This window comes from Podarcis liolepis, assembly GCF_965112155.1.
Source record: "Podarcis liolepis genome assembly, chromosome: 7".
Taxonomy (NCBI): Eukaryota; Metazoa; Chordata; class Lepidosauria; order Squamata; family Lacertidae; genus Podarcis; species Podarcis liolepis.
The window spans coordinates 91281098-91300324 of NC_139561.1; the positions used below are offsets into that span (position 1 = coordinate 91281098).

Genomic DNA, 19227 nt, shown 5'->3' on the forward strand with positions numbered 1-19227 from the left:
GGGTATAAATATATGATGATGATGATGATGATGATGATGATGATGATGGTTACTGGTCCTGCTAGCTAGGGATCATGGGAGTTGTAGGCCAAAACATATGGAGGGCCGCAGGTTGGGATGCCTGGTCTAGGCCAACCCCCGGCGATGCATCTTGCAGCGTGGAACTTAGGGCAGAAATGTGCTGGCACGTTTTAAGTTATAATAATAATAATATTATCATTTTATTGTTAGGTCCGATAGTATATCCGCCGGCCACCTGCCCCGGCGAGTTGCCAGCGGGGCCTCTGCGTCGTCCGGACGCAGCTCCGAGCATTCAGCGTTCGAAAGTCAGTATCTTCATCTGGAGCTCCTCGTCCCCCGCGGGCCCCCCCTGCGAGGGGGGCATGGGGAGCGCCAGCGGCTGCCGGCAGAAGCTGCTCTTCTTGGAGGAGAGAGGGGTGTCGAGGGTGAGGGAGGCATTGGCCATCTCTCGGGGCTTGGAGCTGGCCAGGAAGCGCAGCAAGGTGGAGAGGGCCTTGGCCACGTCGCCCCGGGCCCCTTCGTTGGCGAAGCAGTACAGGATGGGGTCGGCCACGCAGTTGAGGCTGGTGAAAGCCAGCGCCGTGTGGTAGGCCACGAAGACCGTCTCCTCGAAGCCGCAGTCGCAGGGCTTGCTCAGGTGCACGGCGCTGCGCGAGAGGAGGAGCAGGTGGTACGGGGCGAAGCAGAAGAGCAGGATGACGATGAGGCTGAGCGAGAGGCGCTTGATTTTGGCCTTCTCCTGCCTCTCGGTGGAGATGTTCCCCCGAACGGCGCGCAGGATCCCCCGGTAGGAGAACAGCATCAGCGTCCACGGGAAGAGGAACCCGATGAAGACCCGGTAGAGGTTCATCCACGCCACCCACTCCTCCATGGGGTACTTCTCGAAGCAGAAGGTGTGGTTGTAGCGGTCGTGGAAGAGCTCGTTGTGGAACAGCGGTGCCGAGTTGGCCCCGATCTCGATGGCCCACACCGTGGCGCTGACGGCCACGGCCGTCTTGACCCGGCGGAAGCGGGCGAAGCGCAGCGGGTGCGCCACGGCCAGGTAGCGGTCGACCGAGATGCAGCACAGGAAGGCGATGCTGATGTAGATGTTGGTGTAGAAGATGAAGCCGAAGACCTTGCAGGACTGCTGCCCGTGGATCCAGTTGTCGTGGTGCAGGAAGTAGTCGATCCACAGCGGCAGCGTGGCGATGTAGAGCAGGTCGGCCACGGACAGGTTCATCAGGTAGACTCCCAGCTCATTCTTCTGGCGCACCTGCAAGTAGGCGGCCCACAGGGCCAGGCAGTTGGTGGGCAGGCCCACCGTGATGACGGCGATGTACAGCGCCGGAGGGAAGAGGTGGTCGATCTTGGAGTCCACGTGGCAACTCACCAGCGTCGCGTTGCACATCCTCAAGAAAGCGGGCTGCAGAGAGCCCGGGCGGCGCTGGGTCCCCGGCTCAGGACAGGGGTCTGCGGGGCCAGGAGCAGGGCGTCCGCAGGGCCGGGCTGGCCATCGCGAGGAGGTTCCTGGAATCGGTGCGCGGCGAGGCCCCCATGGGATGGAGCTGGGTGCCGCCTTCTGCCGTGGTGGTGGCACCTAATCAGCTGGGCTGGTGCAAGGGACGCTTCTCAGAGGTGCTTCCTGGCTTTGTGGACCTGGGGAAAGAGGACGGCAATAATAATAATAATAATAATAATAATAATAATAATAATATATTATTTATACCTCGCCCATCTGGCTGGGTTTCCCCAGCCACTCTGGGCGGCTTCCAAAAGAATATTAAAATACTATAATACATCAAACATTAAAAGCTTCCCTAAACAGGTCTGCCTTCTGAGGTCTTCTAAAAGTCTGGTAGTTGTTCTTCTCTTTGACATCTGGTGGGAGGGCGTTCCACAGAGCGGGTGCCACTACCGAGAAGGCCCTCTGCCTAGTTCCCTGTAACTTGGCTTCTCGTAGGGAATTCTCTCTCTCCCTCTCGGTCGCCGGAGTTGGGCAGATCAGGAGCAATTCCAGGCGCGGTTGGTTTGGTTGGAATCCAAACATTTCATTGTTTTCACTAATTTATACAAGAAGCAGCAATCGATATTCAGCCACCCTCCCCATAAGCACCAAATGTCTATTTAATTACATTTGACGCTTAAGTCATTTCGCTTTGCAAGCAAAGGCATCATGCCATAAGCTGCCATGTGTCCTCAGAGACCTGTGAGCACATTCGATCGGCGTCGTACAACGACGCCCGGTTGACGGAGAAGCTGTGGTTTTCTTCTCTGTTCAACTCTCTCACACCTGGGTTTGTCCATGAATATTAAGATACGGATTGAGGTGCGCATTTAGTGCAGTTTAGGAAGCGGAGCAAACCTCTCTGGATTTTCTGTGCCCCTGATAAGATCTGGTTCATGGGACACTGCCTTTTAACAGGGCACAGCGGCAGAACAAGGAGAGAAGCTCCCAGACCCGGGAGAATTAATCGTTGCAAAGTACAGTCAAAATGCAGATCGTGTGAAATGTGGGTGAGCTCCATGGATGGGACCATAGGAATGGCATCTTCTTAAATTTCCTTTAGCATCACTTGGCGGCAGAGATACCTGGGACATTTGCTGCCATAGGGTGACAAGTCCAGACCTCACTCTTTCCACAGTTAAGTTCTCCCATGAGATAACAAAATGAAATTATTATTATTATTACTATTATTAAAATTTGTACACCGCCCTATAGGTAAAAAAGGTAAAGGACCCCTGGACGGTTAAGTCCAGTCAAAGGCGACTATGGGGTTGCGGCGCTCATCTTGCTTTCAGGCTGAGGGAGCCGGCATTTGTCCACAGACAGCTTTCCGGGTCATGTGGCCAGCAGGACTAAACCGCTTCTGGCGCAACAGGACACCGTGACGACAACCAGAGCACACGGAAACGCCATTTACCTTCCCGCCAAAGCGGTACCCATTTATCTCCTCGCACTTGGACGTGCTTTCGAACTGCTAGGTTGGCAGGAGCAGGGACCGAGCAATGGGAGCTCACCCCGCCGTGGGGATTCGAACTGCCGACCTTCTGATCGGCAAGTCCAAGAGGCTCAGTGGTTTAGACCACAGCGCCACCCCTGTCCCTACCACCCTATAACCACAGATCTCTGGGCGGTTACAACATAAAATAACAATATAGTAACACAAAATACATAATTAAAAACAAAAGCACCCCAATAACTTTCCCTCCCCAACCCATTTTTAAAGGGTGAATTTAAAATGAATGACAGCTTGGGGGAACACAACTGTTCTCAGGGGAAAAAACCAACGCATGGGATTTGGTACTGGGTGCGAAATTCAGCCGCCCAATAATCTCTGCATCCTTTTATCAAAGAACCAGCGTGGTGAGAGTATTGGGCCAGGGCCCGGGAGAGACCAGGGTTTAAATCCCCCCTCGGCCATGACTTCCACTAGGTGGTGGCCTTGGAGGGGGGGGGTTCGTCACTGCCGCTCTCAGCTTGACCCTACCTCACAGGGGTGTTGTTGAGGGTAAAACAAGGAGATCTGTGGGCCCCACCCTGAGCTCCTTGGAAGGAAAAAGCTGGGATATATATGCAGTGCATAAACGAAGGCAGCAAGTTTCTAGCCCTCAGGCTTGTAAAGATTTGGTTCAGAGAGGTGCTGCCTGGTGAAATCCTAGAAACGCAGAAATTGAGAAGTCTCTCAGGGGAAGGGGACGGGGCTCCTGTGCTTTCCGGAGGTCCTTAGGGAGACGGATCAGGGCTCAGAGACGGACACCTGCGTTGCCAGAGACAAGACTGGGCTAGAGTAGCCTCATCTGCTGAAAGGGAACTTCTGATCTTCCTTCCCCCACTGCAAGGGGGCAAAACCAGAACAGATTATGCAAACAGGAATGATTTATACAGGCTGCAGACCTCAGCGTTTTTGGGGGACCTAGCGTTTTGTTTACCACTTTGCATCTTTTTTGTATTTTTAGCACGTGGTCTGGTTTATCGGGACAATTCATGGAGTGGAACGTGGCAGGAAAAGTGGAACAGAGTTGTCGTCGGGAGGGCAAAAGGTAGGCCATTAGTTAGTGGCTGGCGGCAGGTGGGTTTTGACAGGGCTGTTGCTGTGTCCGTCCCCCCCCCCCCCCCGGCGGTATTAACATAGAGGCAGTGTGGTGCAGCAGTTAGAGTGTCGGGCCAAGACTTGGGGACCAGGCTTCGAATCCCCACTTGGCTTAATAATAATAATCACCGTATTTTTTGCTCTATAAGACGCACCAGACCACAAGACGCGCCTAGTTTTCGGAGGAGGAAAACAAGAAAAAAATATTCTGAATCTCAGAAGCCAGAACAGCAAGAGGGATCACTGCACAGCGAAAGCAGCAATCCCTCTTGCTGTTCTGGCTTCTGGGATAGCTGCGCAGCCTGCATTCGCTCCATAAGACGCACACACATTTCCCCTTACTTTTTAGGAGGGAGAAAGTGAGTCTTATAGAGCAAAAAATACGGTATTATTATTACCCTGACAGGGTTGTTGTGTTATTAAACAAGGAGTGCGCAGGGCGGGAGGGGAACCGTGAGCTTCCTGGAGAAAAGGGTGCTATTAATAATAATAATAAAAAAATTATTTATACCCTGTCCTTCCCGGCTGGAGGCGGGCTCAGGGCAGTTAACACCAATAAAATCACAGTAAAAACATAATGGGGGGGGACCCCAATTTAAAATACAGGTTAAAATGCCATTTAAAATGCAGCCTCATTTTAAAAGTAGCCAATAGATCAAAACCATAAGGGGAGGGAAACAGAAGGGTCAGACTGAGTCCAAGCCAAAGGCCAGGCGGAACAGCTCTGTCTTGCAGGCCCTGCGGAAAGATGTCAAGTCCCGCAGGGCTCTGGTCTCTTGTGACAGAGCGTTCCACCAAGTCGGGGCCAGTACTGAAAGGCCCTGGCCCGAGTTGAGACCAACCTAACCACCTTGCGACCTCCAAAATGTTGTCATTTGTGGACCTTAAGGTCCTCTGCGGGCCATACCAGGAGAATAAAGGAACACACGAGAGTTTTGTGACGTCTTCGAGGCTGTAACACGTTTGCTAGGGCATAAATTTCCCTAAGCCACAGAAGGCTCCTCCCAGGATGGTTGGCTAGAGCCTGGCGCTGATGACGCCGAGGTTGCAGGTTCGATCCCCGTATGGGACAGCTGCATATTCCTGCATCGAAGGGGGTTGGACTAGATGACCCTTGGGAGCCTTCCCAACTCTGCAATTCTGTGATTCTTTTAAGGAATCCCAAGTCTCTTTTCCTTGTTTTTGCTGGAAACTGCTAACTCACAGACAGTACTTTCCGACATTAAGAGCTGCTCAACTGTGGAACAGGCTGCCTTGGAAGACAGTGGGCTCTCCTCCATCTCTCGCCCTGATCTGGCCACAGTGATCCACGCGACGGTCACCTCCAGGCTTGATTATTGTAACTCGCTCTACGCGGGGCTGCCCTTGAAGCCAACCTAGAAACTCCAGTGGGTGCAGAATGCCGCAGCGAGGCTCCTTACGGGGTCCTTGCCGCGGGATCACATTCACCCGGTGCTATACCAGCTGCACTGGCTTCCGGTGGAGTCCAGGGTCAGGTTTAAGGTGCTGGTTTTGACCTTTAAGGCCCTATGTGGCCTAGGACCCTCGTACCTACGGGACCACCTCTCCTGGTATGTCCCAGGGAGGACCTTAAGGTCCACAAATGACAACATTTTGGAGGTCCCAGGTTGCAGGGTGGTTAGATTGGCCTCAACTAGGGCCAGGGCCTTTTCAGCACTGGCCCCGACTTGGTGGAACGCTCTGTCACAAGAGACTTGGGCCCTGCGGGACTTGACATCTTTCCCAGGGCCTGCAAGACGGAGCTGTTCTGCCAGGCCTTTGGTTTGGACTCAGTCTGACCCTTATGCTTCCCTCCCCTTATGGTTTTGATTTATCGGCTACTTTTAAAATGAGGCTGCATTTTAAATTGGTTTTTTTCCTTCTTCTTCTTTTCCCCCTGTTATGTTTTTACTGTGATTTTATTGGTGTTATCCACCCTGAGCTTGGCTCTGGCTGGGGAGGGCGGGGTATAAATAAAATTTATTATGGTGATGATTATGATTATTTGAGATTCTTCAACAGAACTGGGCTGGCCACCTCTTTAGCTGCGATTCCGGCATCGTTCCAGGGGGTTGGACTAGATGACCCTTGGGGTTCCCTTCCAACTCGACAGGTCTGCGATTCTCTTCTCTTCTGAGGGCGCATCTGCCTTCCCCACCCAGAACGGTGGCCAAAAGCTTCATCCGCTGCCAGGAATCAAAGCAGCGCTCGACTGTTTCGCCCAGGCAAGCAGCCAAACCCTCCCCAAACCTCACCCCTCGGCTCAGCGGTTCTGGGAAGGAGAGACCATCTGCAGAGAGAGGCTTTGCCTGCAGCAGCACACCTCTGTCTCGTCAATAGAAATCTCGAAAGTGGATGGGGAGACATGCTGTCTGACTCAGAGAGATGAGAGCAGGAAACGCATCCTAAAGATGCAGCCTAAAACTTCGGACTCTAAACAGAGGGGGGTGTCCAAAACCCAAGGTAAAGGTAAAGGTACCCCTGCCCATACATGCCAGTCTTGCCAGACTCTAGGGTTGTGCGCTCATCTCACTCTATAGGCCGGGAGCCAGCGCTGTCCGCAGACACTTCCGGGTCACGTGGCCAGCGTGACAAGCCGCATCTGGCGAGCCAGCGCAGCACACAGAAACGCCGATTACCTTCCCGCTGGTAAGCGGTCCCTATTTATCTACTTGCACCCGGGGGTGCTTTCAAACTGCTAGGTTGGCAGGCGCTGGGACCGAACGACGGGAGCGCACCCCGCCGCGGGGATTCGAACCGCCGACCGTGTGATCAGCAAGTCCTAGGCACTGAGGTTTTACCCACAGCGCCACCCGCGTCTCCTAAAACCCAAGTATGTCACAGCAATTTCACAAAGGTACAGTGGTGCCCCGCAAGACGAATGCCTCGCAAGACGAAAAACTCGCTAGACGAAAGGGTTTTCCGTTTTTTGAGTCGCTTCACAAGACAAATTTCCCTATGGGCTTGCTTTGCAAGACGAAACGTCTTGCGAGTTCTTTTCTTGCGAGTTTGTTTCCTTTTTCTTAAAGCCGCTAAGCCGCTAATAGCCGCTAAGCCGCTAATAGCCGTGCTTCGCAAGACGAAAAAACCGCAAGACGAAGAGACTCGCGGAACGGATTAATTTCATCTTGCGAGGCACCACTGTAGATGGCCCACAGGCACCATTTAGGGTGTGTTTGTGAGGGTGTCGGAAGCTACCCATCTGGGGCGCATCTTTTGCCTCCTGCAAAAAAATGCACAGACATCTAAAATGTGACCCCTGACCATCAGGTCCAGTCGTGGCCTACTATGGGGTTGTGGCGCTCATCTCGCTTTACTGGCTGAGGGAGCCGGCGTACAGCTTCCGGGTCATGTGGCCACCATGACTAAGCCGCTTCTGGCGAACCAGAGCAGCACACGGAAACACTGTTTACTTTCCCACCGGAGTGGTACCTATTTATCTACTTGCACTTTGACATGCTTTCGAACTGCTAGGTTGGCAGGAGCAGAGACCGAGCAACGGGAGCTCACCCCGTCGCGGGGATTTGAACCGCCGACCTTCTGATCGGAAAGTCCTAGGCTCTGTGGTTTAATCCACAGCGCCACCCGTGTCCCTTAAAGGCTTAAGTAGGGGTAATCAAATCCTTATTAAGATAAGACAAGCCGCTGGATCAAACTGATATTTCCAGTCTAGTCCAGCATTCTGTTCTCACAGTTGCCAACCAGACGTCCGGGGGGAAAGATTATGGAAGATTATTGCAATATACGATCACAACAGCGAGACTGTTATATGCACAAAGATGGAAGGACTTATTACCTATTATGGAAGAACGGCTATTGAAATGAATGGATTTGGCTAGGACCGCACAACTGATGTGCTAAACTAGAGAAGAATCACTGTTGACGTTTATCAACGATTGGAAACCCCTTATGGGCTTTCTGCGCAAAAAGGAAAATCAACTTGTGATATCTGGGTCTGAAGACTGGGGGGGGGGGGGGAGTTTGCAAAGCAGAAGAGCTGGCTGTTACTACGAAGTAGGAATTTGGCACAAGTTTTTGAAGTGGAGAGATGGAGAAATGGAAGTCATTTTTCTTCTTCTTTGTTTACTTTCGGTTTTTTATGTCTAAACATGAGGCCAGGCATGCTGCGCTTTGGGGCTGCTGTTTTCGACATCAAGCACCACACCTGGAAAACGTCCCCCTCGAAGACTGGAAGAAATTTAAGGACTATCTTAGGAAACATTGTAAAATTATTGAATGTTAGAATGACGTGGGTTTAGAAATTATGTGGTTTCTAGCTGTAATGATTAAGTAAAAAGAAAAGAAAGTCTAAAAATTTAAATGGATAACAAGGGAGAGGATTTGCTGAATTAATAATTGGAAATTGGAATACAGAAAGGGGAGGTATGAGGAAGTCGGGGAAGTAAGTTACAAGAAAATAAGGGATTGAAATTATACTTGTTTTTGTTTCTTTGTTAGTTTGTATTATTGTCTTGTTTGTTATTATATAATCTGTGAAACTTCAATAAAAATCTTTTTTAAAAAAAGGAAAATGTCCCCCTCAAGGAGGCCCTCAAAAACAGAACTGGGCAGGTTCATGAGAGGCAGTTCTCAAGGAACTGCTTGCAAGGTGCTTTAGGTCTTCAAAGAGCAACGCTGTTTGGAATTGGGTCGGGCAGCCAGGTTCTCAACTGGTGAAACGGCAACCATTTTTGTTTGCGTCATCTGAAGCCCCACAGATATATTCTGAACCAGTGGAAACTTCTGGGCTGTTTCCTTTTCCCTTTTCTGAAAGTACAGTGGTACCTCGGGTTACATGCGCTTCAGGTTACATACGCTTCAGGTTACAGACTCCGCTAACCCAGAAATAGTGCTTCATGTTAAGAACTTTGCTTTAGGATGAGAACAGAAATCGTGCAGCAGCGGGAGGCCCCATTAGCTAAAGTGGTGCTTCAGTTTAGAACAGTTTCAGGTTAAGTACGGACCTCTGGAACGAATTAAGTACTTAACCCCAGGTACCACTGTATTTCTGTTGAATTTTATCCCTATGACCTAAGCAACAAAATACACAAACGTATAAAACAACTAGACCGATCCAAGCCAAAGGCTGGCATGCGATGTTACATTCGCCGGAAGGAATGATAAAGCAGGTTATCCGGATATTTGCGATGAGATAACAGGCAGGTAAAAGGAGAGAGAGCCGTCGTAAAAAGCGAGAGAGCAGGAGGTTTGGCACAGCACCTGACCCCAAAGAGTACCCATAATAAAAGCCTCTATATTACGGCAAGAAAAAAAATTCAGCCAATTAGATGTCACTAATGCCAAACTTGTGGAAGAGACAAATGTACAGTGGTACCTTGGGTTCAGTACTTAATTTGTTCTGGAGGTTCGTTCTTAACCTGAAACTGTTCTTAACCTGAAGCACCACTTTAGCTAATGGGGCCTCCTACTGCTGCCGGAGCCCAATTTCTGTTCTCATCCTGAAGCAAAGTTCTTAACCTGAAGCACTATTTCTGGGTTAGCGGAGCCTGTAACCTGAAGCGTATGTAACCTGAAGCGTATGTATCCTGAGGTACCACTGTACTTCTTTAATGTAGTCAGTAAAATTCTGGGCTGTTTTCAAGGGCTTGCCCTGCGTTTTCCCTGCAAGTGCTTGGGACGCGTGCAGAGTGCAAAAGACCCGAGATGCTGTGTTTGCAGGGCTGGATGCTGGTTTCCGGGAAACTGGGGTGGGGGAACAGACTGGGACGTGGCCCCCGCCCCAAGGCATTTATCCCCAGCTTAGCTCCGCAGAAGTGTTAGTTCTCCAATTAATTAATAAGAAGGGCTCCTGAAAAATTAATTCTGACCTTTCTGAGGTCTTAATCCCTCTCCCTGCAGCTGAAGGTCATGGAGACCCCCTTCCTCCCTAACACAATTCCCTGGCACTCTCCTGCCAAGCTCTAAAGGGCAGGGAACAAAGGAGACACAGGCTGCTGCTGGAACGGCAGGGCTCCCTCCAGTCCCAAACAGGATACGGCCACATGCCACCTTCCTCAAATTAAAAACCCAAGTTCAGTGCAGAATATATGAGGAGGGTGGGGGGGAACCCTTTAGCCTTCCAGACCGCCTCCCTCTCAGCCAAGCCTACTTGCAAGAACCCCGCAGCTGTCTCAGATCTGCCAGTTCACTTCAGCGCGGTCCAATTAACTAACCTGCTTCGAGGACACCGTCTGGGCCTGGAAAATCCGGAAAAGAAATGCGGAACGTGGAAAGGTATAAAAAAAAACACAACTGAAGCTAATGTGCAAATCTCGGGCGCTCTCGATAGAGGAGGCTGTGCCTTTCCTTGCTGCGGTTTACCAGAGTTTTAGCACCATTCATGGGCTGTGTCTAAACGGAAAGCATAAACAGTTCTGAAACTCATTCATTCGTCTTGGTCTTCCCCTTGGCACCTTGCAAGACAGGCTGCCGGGAGAGAATTAATTCATGGGAGAAATAAGTTCTTGGCTTGGGGAGAGAAAGGAAGAGAAGTTCTTAGCCAGCCTAGACCAACCGGAATTAAGATTGCCAGAAGAAATATCAACAACCTCAGATATGCAGATGACACAACCTTGATGGCAGAAAGTGAGGAGGAATTAAAGAACCTTTTAATGAGGGTGAAAGAGGAGAGTGCAAAATATGGTCTGAAGCTCAACATAAAAAAAAACAAGATCATGGCCACTTGGCCCATCACCTCCTGGCAAATAGAAGGGGAAGAAATGGAGGCAGTGAGAGATTTTACTTTCTTGGGCTCCATGATCACTGCAGATGGTGACAGCAGTCACGAAATTAAAAGACGCCTGCTTCTTGGGAGGAAAGCAATGACAAACCTAGACAGCATCTTAAAAAGCAGAGACATCACCTTGCCGACAAAGGTATGTATAGTAAAAGCTATGGTTTTCCCAGTCGTGATGTATGGAAGTGAGAGCTGGACCACAAAGAAGGCTGATCGCCAAAGAATTGATGCCTTTGAATTCTGGTGCTGGAGGAGACTCTTGAGAGTCCCATGGACTGCAAGAAGATCCAACCTCTCCATTCTGAAGGAAATCAGCCCTGAGTGCTCACTGGAAGGACAGATCCTGAAGCTGAGGCTCCAAGACTCTGGCCACCTCATGAGAAGAGAAGACTCCCTGGAAAAGACCCTGATGTTGGGAAAGATGGAGGGCACAAAGAGAAGGGGACGACAGAGGACGAGATGGTGGGACAGTGTTCTCGAAGCTACGAACATGAGGGAGGCAGTGGAAGACAGGAGTGCCTGGCATGCTCTGGTCCAGGGGGTCACAAAGAGTCGGACACGATGAAATGACTAAACAACAACAAAGGCCAACCGGGCGCCCTCTGGCTGTTTCGGACTACAACTCCCATCAGGTTGGCAAGCGGTGATGCAGCAAGCTGGCTCTCTCCGGTTCTCTGCCACCTGTTGACGTGATGAAGAGAAGATTATGGCTGCATCGCGGCCACACCGGCAACTATTGGAAAAGTAGGCGACTGATCGTGAACATTTGATTCCTAGAATTACGGCAGTAGGGCAGTATCAGGAGCGGCTGAAACGGCCACGGTGGAGAACTTTCTTCAGCCCACCAGAACTCTTCTTCAGGCTGGGTGTTAAGGAAAAATAAACACGGAGAGAGGAGAGAGGAGGTGTAGCTCATGTGCATTGCAAAAAAATCTCTTTTGCCTGCACTTTTTATGATGGAACGGAGATTTAATGAGGCCACACAGTGCTGGGCGTAACATAGATCTCAGGTTGCAACAAAAGGCTATTGAAGCAGCAACCGCGTCCCTCTTTGGAAAAACACAAAAGCAGGCGGTCACGCGGACGTCTGCATCCTAAGTTCACCCTAAGAGTGGAACCTATGGGGTGTGTTGAATTGTTCAATTTTCACATTCCCAAAACGAAGGGTGGTAAAAAGTTGTAACGTGGTTTGGGAATTCAAAATATATTTTGGCTAAACTGATATAATTTAGTTTTGCTTGGTAGGTAAAATGTGTGTAGAATTGCATATAAGTCGTGATTGCCAAACAGCTGCAGTTATATCATCATCATCATTATTTAGCATAACTGGCATTTTTCAGAAGCTAAAATTAAAATCCTTTGGTTTCCCGAATGCAGTCCATATGCTTCTTCATCAGACGCAGACTTGCCAAGCTAAATGTTGTCCAGTCACAGAAATAAGAGCAGATTTGGTTTCCTCGCACCCCAAAGCCTATCTTTGAGACCCTGCAAAGAGATTTGCAGAAATTAAAGTCTGGCAGGCCCTGTGGCAGGAGTTCAGGAGGACAGAACACCGTTTTTTTGGCTCTGCCGTTATTTAAGGCCAGCCGTGCTGTCGGGCTGCTGGGAATTGTAGTCCAAAACAGCTGGAGGGAGGGCTCAGGTTGGTGGCGGCTGTTCAGAGCACCGGTTGCCCTCGTTTTTCTGAAACATGCGGAGGTGTGAGATGGGAAGCACGCATCACAACTCCGAATAATGAGACGTGATTGCAAGAATAAATGTAGGAGTAAAACACACAGGGTGAAGCGGTTCGCCAGACTTGGGGCAGGCAGCGTAGGATCAAGGTCAGTGAGTTTCAGAACATCCTATAAGAGCCAAGCTGGATCAGGCCCCGATCAGTCTTTAACATCAGCAGTAACATCTAGACCACGGGAGAGTTTCCGCCCTGTTCTTCTTGAGTTTGTTCAAAAACCTAAAACAGCTTTATCTTGTATTCCTTTCTTTGAATTTGTGCCATTTGGGTTTTTTAAACCTTTTTGTAAAAGCAGCACTAGAATTTTCACAGTTGAGTCTTCAACCCCCTATTATTGTGCTTTCCCTTCTTCAAGTCTGGCTTTCTTTAAAACTTGCTATATTTAGGTTTTCAAACCTTTTTTGTAAATTCAGTATTAGAAACTGTACGTTTGAGTCTTCAATCCTTTATTACTGCGCTTTGCTTTACCTAGGTTGAGCTAGGATTATAATACATCAGAATTTTTGGGGTTCTACCCTTGTTTGAATTTTGGTCATTTAAAGTTTATGATTTTTCTATTTCCTTCTGAGGAAACTAAATAGTTCAGTGAAACAAGGTTCGTAGCCGGCATCCCGTTAAGGCTTTGTTCTATTTTAATTTTTTCCTACTACAAGCAGGGCATAAGGGCAGCAGGCCTCTCTTTTTAGCGTTTGACGGTGCAGAGTTAACCTGCGGAACTCCCTCCCACAAGCGGCTGCCACCAACTTGCTTGGCTTTCAAAGAGGGCTGGGCAAAATCCACGGAGGAGGACAGGGCTATCGGTGGCTCGACAATATCCTCCTTAAAGTGTGGTGCATAAAATATTTAAAAATCCAGGGTTGGAGCTTTCTTCCAGCTTTGAAGCAACGTCCAAAGCCGTATCTGGCAAACTCTCATTGACAAATTTAACTTTCTGTTATGCGAAGGTGCTGGAGACGGGGGTCCTATTCTCCTCTGTTAGCCTTAAAACAGCCTTTATAAATGTAACAACCTCTCCAATTTAAAAGTTTTGTTTAGTAACAGGGGCTTAAAAGCAAGTCTCGGAAGAACGACTGGACCAGGGGTCAGCAAACTTTTTCAGCAGGGGGCCAGTCCACTGTCCCTCGTGGGAGGCTGAACTATATTTAGAAGATGATGACGATAAAGAAGGAAAAGTATAGAGTTTGGATTAGATATCCCCCTTTATCACTACTCTAAGGAGTGAGAGGTGGACCATCAAGAAGGCTGATCGCCGAAGAATGGATGCTTTTGAATTAGAATCATAGAATCCTAGAGTTGGAAGAGACCACAAGGGCTATCGAGTCCAACCCCCTGCCAAGCAGGAAACACGATCAGAGCACTCCTGACATATGGTTGTCAAGCCTCTGCTTAAAGACCTCCAAAGGAGGAGACGCCACCACACTCCTTGGCAGCAAATTCCACTGTTGAACAGCTCTTACTGTCACGAAGTTCTTCCTAATGTTTAGGTGGAATCTTCTTTCTTGTAGTTTGGATCCATTGCTCCGTGTCCGCTTCTCTGGAGCAGCAGAAAACAACCTTTCTCCCTCCTCTATGTGACATCCTTTTATATATTTGAACATGGCTATCATATCACCCCTTAACCTCCTCTTCTCCAGGCTAAACATGCCCAGCTCCCTTAGCCGTTCCTCATAAGGCATCGTTTCCAGGCCTTTGACCATTTTGGTTGCCCTCCTCTGGACACGTTCCAGTTTGTCAGTGTCCTTCTTGAATTGTGGTGCCCAGAATTATGGTGCTGGAGGAGACTCTTGAGAGTCCCATGGACTGCAAGAAGATCAAACCTCTCCATTCTGAAGGAAATCAGCTCTGAGTGCTCACTGGAAGGACAGATCCTGAAGCTGAGGCTCCAAGACTTTGGCCACCTCACGAGAAGAGAAGACTCCCTGGAAAAGACCCTGATGTTGGGAAAGATGGAGGGTACAAGGAGAAGGGGACGACAGAGGACAAGATGGTGGGACAGTGTTCTCGAAGCTACCAGCATGAGTTTGACCAAACTGCGGGAGGCAGTGGAAGACAGGAGTGCCTGGTGTGCTCTGCTCCATGGGGTCATGAAAAGTCGGACACGACTAAACGACTAAACAACAACAAAGGAGTCTCAAAGCGGCTAACATTCTCCTTTCCCTTCCTCCCCCACAACAAACACTCTGTGAGGTGAGTGGGGCTGAGAGACTTCAGAGAAGTGTGACTGGCCCAAGGTCACCCAGCATCTGCATGTGGAGGAGCGGGGAAGCGAACCCGGTTCACCAGATTACGAGTCTACCGCTCTTAACCACTACTGGCTAAGAACAAATTCCTATGCCCCACAAATAACCCAGAGATGCATTTTAAATAAAAGGACACGTTCTACTCATGTAAAAACATGCTGATTCCTGGACTGTCCGTGGGCCAGATTTATAAGGCGATTGGGCCAGATCCGGCCCCCAGGCCTTAGTTTGCCTACCCACGGACTGGTCTTTCAGTTGACTCACTAGAGGGGAGCATTTCAAGGAAGGAGATGGTGGCTGAGCTCTTGCGTCAGCCTTCGAACTTCACCCCCTCCCCTTCCCAGCTACACACGCCCCATGGAAACCTTCGGGGTCTCCATTTGCATTTCCTCCTGATAGCTCGCTTACCAGACACGGGGCCTTCGCTGCCTCATCCGGGTAGAGCCTGCCCTAAAAAATCCAGGCTTTTGTCTGTCTTGATCTACATCCTATACCCCAGGGGTCAGCAAGCTTTTTCAGCCATCGGCCAGTCTACCGACCCTCAGACCATGTGGTGGGCCGGACTATATTTTGAAAAATATATATAAACGAATTCCTCACAAATAACCCAGAGATGCATTTTAAATAAAAGGACACATTCTACTCATGTAAAACCATGTTGATTCCCGGACCGTCCACAGGCCGGATTTAGAAGGCGATTGGGCTGCATCCAGCCCACGGGCCTTAGAGTGCCTACCCCTGCTATACCCTTTTTAAAAATGCTAGCTCTTTGGGGGTTTTTTTAATTGGGTTGTTGGTTTTGTTTTGATTTTATATACCGTATTTTTTGCTCTATAACACGCGTTTTTAGAGGAGGAAAATCCGTAGGCATGCCACCCGTAGGCATTCCCTCCATAACACGCACAGACATTTGCCCTTACTTTCTAGGAGGAAAAAAGTGAGTGTTATGGTGCAAAAAATACGGTATTTGATATTTGATGTGAACTGCCCTGAGACCTTTGGGTATAGGGCAACATAGAAAATAAATCAATAAATCAATAAATAATAGTAACAACAACAACAACAGGGATGCGGGTGGTGCTGTGGGTTAAACCACAGAGCCTAGGACTTGCCGATCAGAAGGTTTGAATCCCCGCGACGGGGTGAGCTCCCGTTGTTCGGTCCCAGCTCCTGCCAGCCTAGCAGTTCAAAAGCACGTCAAAGTGCAAGTAGATAAATAGGTACCGCTCCGGTGGGAAGGTAAACGGTGTTTCCGTGCGCTGCTCTGGTTCTCCAGAAGCGGCATAGTCCTGCTGGCCACATGACCCGGAAGCTGTACGCCGGCTCCCTTGACCGATAAAGCGAGATGAGCGCCGCAACCCCAGAGTCGGCCACGACTGGACCTAATGGTCAGGGATCCCTTTACCTTTAACACCAACAATAATGGCCTGATTCTGTTTGAGGCAGCTTCCTTATCTTCCTAAAACTTCCCTCTGGCATGGTCTGTACAAAGCAGGCCTTGACTCCGTAACCTATTTCTGATGAGGTGAACGGCATGCGCGGGGGGCTCGGGGGGGGGGCAGCCAGCCAGGGTCCGCAAACCCAGAACGGAGGAGCCGGGTACGAGAGAGAGCAGGCCCCTGGAGCTGTCTGGGCTGCTTCTCTATGGGTGCCTCGGTATCTATGGAAATCAAGCACTTTGCATGGCCGTCGGATTTATAAACCTGCGCTTTGCATCTTTAACAGCCTTCCCAAAGCCCCTGGAAACCGCAGGAGGGGTGGGAGGTCCTCCTTGAGGCCGCTGTGAGAGCAGGCTGCTGGGCTCTCTGAGCCCCCTTGGGACGGATCCAGGAACAGGGGCTCCTCCTCGGTCCTTGTGAGCCTGACTCCTCCTCGACCCCCAAACCAATGCTCCTTATGCCCGCGATGTGGGAGAGTCAGGAAAGCAAAATGAAGGAGAAAACAAGGAGCGCATATCACGCCAGCCGGCGTGCGCGGACGGTGTTAATAATTGGCCTGGTGGTGCCAGGAGGGGCATGCGCTCATTCCATGCGCTCATGCGCAGCAGCCCAAGTGAAAGGAAGAAGAACATCATTACTGAGTAACCGGGCAGGACGAGTTAACGTGGTCCAAAGATGCCCAGGGAAAAGTTGGGGCATCCATTGCTGTGCTGCCTTCTTCCCAGCCCTAACTGAGTGCCACAAACCTGGTGGGTGGGTTCTGGGGTTGGTTTGTTGCTTTTTAAACAAACTCTTCATGAGTTTCTCAGAGCGTTGAGTTTTGTACCAGAATTCACGAGTTACGTGCTGGGTTTGATTTTGCTCACTTACCCGCCGCCTCTGCACGCTGATCTGAGCCCAAAGTGCTTTGCAATGAAAACCCAATTACGATCATCCACTTACTGCTGCTGCTTTGAAAATAATGTAATGATTCCACCCGGAACGCTCTTTATTCCGGCTTTTGGCACCTGAGGTGCATATTCTCAGGGTCCTCCTTATTTCTGTGATAGTAAATTGCTTTAAAGGGACACGGGTGGCGCTGTGGGTTAAACCAGTGTTCCCAACCGTGGGCCTCCAGCTGTTTTTGGACTACAGTTCCCATCATCCCTGACCACTGGTCTTGCTAGCTAGGGATGATGGGAGTTGTAGTCCAAAAACAGCTGGAGGCCCAAGGTTGGGGAACACGGGGTTAAACCACAGAGCCTAGGACCTGTTCTCATTCTGAAGCAAAGTTCTTAACCCAAGGTATTGTTTCTGGGTTAGCGGCGTATGTAACCTGAAGCGTATGTAACCCGAGGTACCACTGTATAAACACTGACAGCTGGGAAACATTGGCCTGTGAGCGCTCCAGTTGGAGAACAGCCTTTACCAAAGGTGTCATGGGCTTTGAAGACACTCGAACTCAGGACAGAAGGGAGAAAAATGCTAAGAGGAAGGCATGCTGGGCAAATCCACACCGTGATCAACTCCCGCCTGGAAACCAATGTCCCCACTGTGGAAGGACGTGTGGATTCAGAACTGGCCTCCACAGTCACTTACGGACTCATTGTTAAAACCGTGTTTATGGAAGACAATCTTACTCAGCTACGAGGGATCGCCAAAGAAGAAGAAGAAGAAGAAACATGAGGAAGGCTGGGGGGGGGGGTGTTGCAGAAAGCTCTGTGGGGCTAGGGGGGAGGACATGAAACGAGGGAACGGGAGCTGTGCCCCTCCCTCTCCCCAAGGACATTGGCTTCTCTCCCCATTACCGGCCCAAATATAATTAAGCCAGTCTGGACCTCGCTGCCCACCTGCTTCCAAACTGATGAGTCGGCTGCAGTATGCTCCCTGCCTCCCTGGAAGGAAGGAAAGAAAGAAAGTTGCTAGCTGCCTGGTCACAAAAATGTTCAGCCCTGGCATAAAGATCCCGCACTCAGTGAATCTTGGCTCACTTGAAGGAAAAAACGCCGCAAGAAACACAGCCCCTACTAGCTAATAAATCGCAACCCCAAACCTGTACCATAGCCATGAAGGGGCGTAACAAGACTGCTCCTTTGTCAGGAAAGGGGGGGGGGGGAATTAAGAAAAAAATAGAATCAGATCCAGACACTTCAGAACTTGGCATACATTTTCACCCCTGTAACAAGGTGTTGTTGTTTGGTCGTTTAGTCGTGTCCGCCTCTTCGTGACCCCCTGGACCAGAGCACGCCAGGCACTTCTGTCTTCCACTGCCTCCCGCAGTTTGGTCAGACTCATGCTGGCAGCTTCGAGAACACTGTCCCACCATCTCATCCTCTGTCGTCCCCTTCTCCTTGTGCCCTCCATCTTTCCCCACATCAGGGTCTTTTCCAGGGAGTCTTCTCTTCTCAGGAGGTGGCCAAAGTCTTGGAGCCTCAGCTTCAGGATCTGTCCTTCCAGTGAGCACTCAGGGCTGATTTCCTTCAGAATGGAGAGGTTGGATCTTCTTGCAGTCCATGGGACTCTCAAGAGTCTCCTCCACCACCAGAATTCAAAAGCATCCATTCTTCGGCGATCAGCCTTCTTTATGGTCCAGCTCTCACTTCCATACATCACTACTGGGAAAACCAGAGCTTGAACTATACGGACCTTTGTTGGCAAGGTAATGTCTCTGCTTTTTAAGATGCTGTCTAGGTTTGTCATTGGTAACAAGGTAGTCACCTTGAAATTTTTTGATGCTGTTGGTATCCACCTCTCTCGAGAGACAATGGAGTGCGCCTCCGGGGGTGAAGTCAGACCGTTGAGTTGCGCAAGCCTGAGGAGTGATTGGAGGTCCTGGGCTGCCCAGATGACAAGGACCCCCCCCCCCTCTCGGCAGGGCAAGACGTTTGGCACCCGCTAGGGTGCAGGAGTTGTAGCTTGGCTCATGGGAGCTGGAGGGTGCCAGATTGGGGGAGGTGGGGCTGAAAAGATAGGCCAGGGGTCAGCAAGCTTTTTCACCAGGGGGTCG

At 50.0% G+C, this 19227-nt stretch overlaps 2 protein-coding genes and 1 long non-coding RNA gene across 5 annotated transcripts in view; 2 read left to right on the plus strand and 1 right to left on the minus strand.

The window, feature by feature from the left end:
* LOC310712949 overlaps window positions 1–19227 on the plus strand; it is a 2318697-nt gene that overhangs the window by 150748 nt on the left and 2148722 nt on the right. The window lies entirely within an intron of this gene.
* The window catches only part of LOC310712937 (amino acid transporter heavy chain SLC3A2-like), a 128534-nt gene that overhangs the window by 107930 nt on the left and 1377 nt on the right, over window positions 1–19227 (plus strand). The window lies entirely within an intron of this gene.
* Window positions 190–19227, minus strand: part of GPR4 (G protein-coupled receptor 4) — a 37145-nt gene continuing 18107 nt past the window's right edge. For 2 of the 3 annotated variants that reach the window (XM_083516307.1, XM_083516309.1), the window contains exon 2: window positions 190–1659. In XM_083516307.1, the coding sequence (XP_083372433.1) occupies window positions 314–1411 (1098 nt within the window). In that variant the 5' untranslated portion in view covers window positions 1412–1659 and the 3' untranslated portion in view covers window positions 190–313. Of the gene's footprint in view, window positions 1660–10267; window positions 10286–19227 lie in introns of those variants that run through there. The other variant, XM_083516308.1, reaches the window with a different exon arrangement.